The sequence below is a fragment of the Petaurus breviceps genome, unplaced genomic scaffold (assembly GCF_028583685.1).
Source record: "Petaurus breviceps papuanus isolate PSGF00001 unplaced genomic scaffold, PetGlider_PUasm1.0 90639, whole genome shotgun sequence".
Taxonomy (NCBI): domain Eukaryota; kingdom Metazoa; phylum Chordata; class Mammalia; order Diprotodontia; family Petauridae; genus Petaurus; species Petaurus breviceps.
The window spans coordinates 2317345-2320203 of record NW_027187296.1 but is presented as its reverse complement, the minus strand read 5'-3'; the positions used below and the strand labels follow the sequence as shown (position 1 = coordinate 2320203).

At 36.4% G+C, this 2859-nt stretch overlaps 1 protein-coding gene across 1 annotated transcript in view; it reads left to right on the top strand.

Moving 5' to 3' along the window:
* COG6 (component of oligomeric golgi complex 6) overlaps window positions 1-2443 on the top strand; it is a 137210-nt gene extending 134767 nt beyond the window's left edge. The window contains exon 19 of the mRNA XM_069064621.1: window positions 226-2443. Within this exon, the coding sequence (XP_068920722.1) occupies window positions 226-373 (148 nt within the window). The 3' untranslated portion in view covers window positions 374-2443. The remainder of the gene's footprint in view (window positions 1-225) is intronic.
* Window positions 2444-2859: the final 416 nt, after the last annotated feature.

The following is a 2859-nucleotide window of genomic DNA, read 5'->3' as shown; positions in this document are numbered from 1 at the left end:
TATTGAGATTGCTACTGTAGTGAAGGTGATCCCCTGCGCTACACGCAGGGGATCACCTTCACTACAGTAGCAATCTCAATAGGGCTTATTTTCGGGGGAGGACTTATTTTAGAGGAATCTTACACAGTACGGGGAGGGCTTATTTTCGGGATAGGTCTTATTATCGGGGAAACACGGTACCTAGAAATTTTAATGTTTATTCATGTGTTGTTTGTTTATTTATAGAGAGCAGATCATAAAACAGTCCACAGAATTAGTTTGCAGAGCCTATAGTGAACTGTATACAGCTGTGATGAATCCAGCCAATGAATACAAAGATCCAGAGACTATTCTACACCGATCTCCTCAGCAAGTACAGACTCTTCTCTCCTGACTGGATTGTTTAAACAATTTGGCAATGTTTTTCATTAGCATGATATTAAAGGTTTCTTTGTTTTCAATCTAATGTCATTCTTTAATGTCCTCTGAACTTTATTGATGTGATTATTCCTTAAAAGCTAGGAGAGTGGTTCTCCATGACTCTTCAGTTAATGCTATTACAACATTCAAAGTAAATATGCTGGCTTCACTTTGGTTGTTAATATTGGATCCATCCTTACATGTTTTGGGGAAGATGTTCCATGTACCCAACCCTCTGTTGTTCTGAATTCTTAGCTGAGATGGAGTGAGTTTTTAGGCCATGTTTTACAACCCCCATTGTACCCCTGCAATTCAATTGCATCGAACCTCTAAGACCCAATAGAGGGTTTTATTGTTGTGGTTTTTAATAATTTTCAGTTATAAACTTAATAGTATCCTCAGCAAGCCTATCACTCCTTAAATGATCTTGTTTTTATCTATTTACCTACTTGTGTTCTGCTGTGGAATGTTGTAATGGTAATAAAATTTAAAGATCTCTTTGTATTGGAAAGCTAAGAGGTACTTAACACCTACTTCAAATTAAGCCTCTATTGAAGAAACAGAAGAAATGAATTCTTTTTGCTGACATACCAGGAAGGGGCTGAAAAGGGAGGAACAATAAAAGGAAAAGCCCCAGAGAGGGAGAGTTCAGAATTCCTTGGGATAAGCTTTATGGAGGCAGAAGCAGCTGCTGCCAAGGAGGCTGAAGAAGAAAGACCCAGGCTGGAGAGAATGATTTTGATTTTGTGAACCTGGGTGAAGTGATTTTGATTCTGGGAACCAGCTGGAGCTTCTGCTGGGGAGCTACCAGCTTCTCCTGGGAGCTGCCAAAGACTAAGGAAGCATGACTGTGATACTGGTACTTTTGATGAACCTTTTTGTGGCTTTGTTAAGCCTTGACTTTCTGGGAACAGAGACTGTGAAGGATTTAAGGTGGACTGGACACTGTGAGCTTCAGCATGAAACAGAAACAGCACAGAGAGCTGGACAAGGAATCCCAGTTCTGCCTTGGAACCCAGGTGATAGTTTGTTGAATCCAGGTAGGAGCTGGAACCATGGAAGGGGATCCAGGGAATCTGAGAGACAACCCCAAGTCACACTGAAAGAAGACTTTACTTGGATATTGTGTACTGAGAAGATTGTGACTTATTTGTGGCTGAGGGGTGGATGGCTTGTGTATTTCACACTACCCCTTAAGAGAGTGCTGAGTAGTGACTGATATTGTAGCTCAGTGTGCCCCTTGAATGGAGAACTTTACTATTGTATTTTGTAACACTTAAGGAGGTAAGCCTCCTTAAGGATGATTGAATGATTGAGTTGATTGAATGAGTTATTAAGTGATTGATTGACTAAATGATTATACTTTCTTCAAAACTGTGTGACCACTGTGGTGCTCACATTTATATGTGGCCATTTTCTGTGATAAGTTGTTGTGAATGCTGTATTTTGATCATCTGTAATAAGTCATAACATTGTGAATGCTGTACCTTGATTTATTGTGAATGTGAATATTTTGCTCTGATTTGTTATTGAATACAGTGTTGACTATATTATGTAATCAGAACCTTAAAAGCTGTTCACAGTAGCATTCTTCTGGAAAGCTGCTTGTGCTTGGCTTTACAAGCCCTTGAGGGCAAGGACTTTTTTCCACTTCTGATTTTGTATCTTCCGTGTCTAATACAGTGTCTTTCACTTGATAGATATTTGTAAGTCCTTATTGAACTGAATTTAACAAAGAAAATTTCCCCCTAATTATGAAATGCAGATAGTTTATGTCTTGATAAAAAACAATATATAAACTGAGGAAAGTAGTAACACTACCAACTTATTTCTTCTCTGTCCCTTCTGAGCTTTTTCTTGATCTATGTACAAATAAACTTGTTGCTAATGTTAGTTTTTTTTTATATAGTCACAGAATGTGTATGTCATTCTTCTAATTCTGTTTTCTTCACTTTATATTGCTGTATAAAAATATTTCCATGCCTTATAATCTTAGTATTTGTCATTTTAAGAATATAATAATATTAAAATACATTGATAAAAATGTATTTACAGTTTTTTCGACCGTTCCTCCTTTATTATGGAATGCTTCCAGTTTTTCATTATTTTAAAATATAATACCTTATGGCTATTTTTAAAAGGTGAGTTTTTTCCACCTTATCATAGTCCTAGGAAAAACGCCATAGGAATCTTTGAGTCAAAAGGTATGATTAGGGTTTCAATTATTATATTTTCAGATTTCTAGATTGCTTTCAAAGAATATACCAATATGTTGTTCAAGCAACATTGAAATATTAATAATCCTCAGAACACCAATTCACATGAAGCCCCAAGTTAAATTCAACAAGAAATGTCATAGTCAAACTTAAGAACTGCAGAGTTAACTATTATAGGAAGCAAAGAAAGCCATTCACATACTAAGAAAATTAATCGGTAATAAGAATTAGCATTTATATGGTA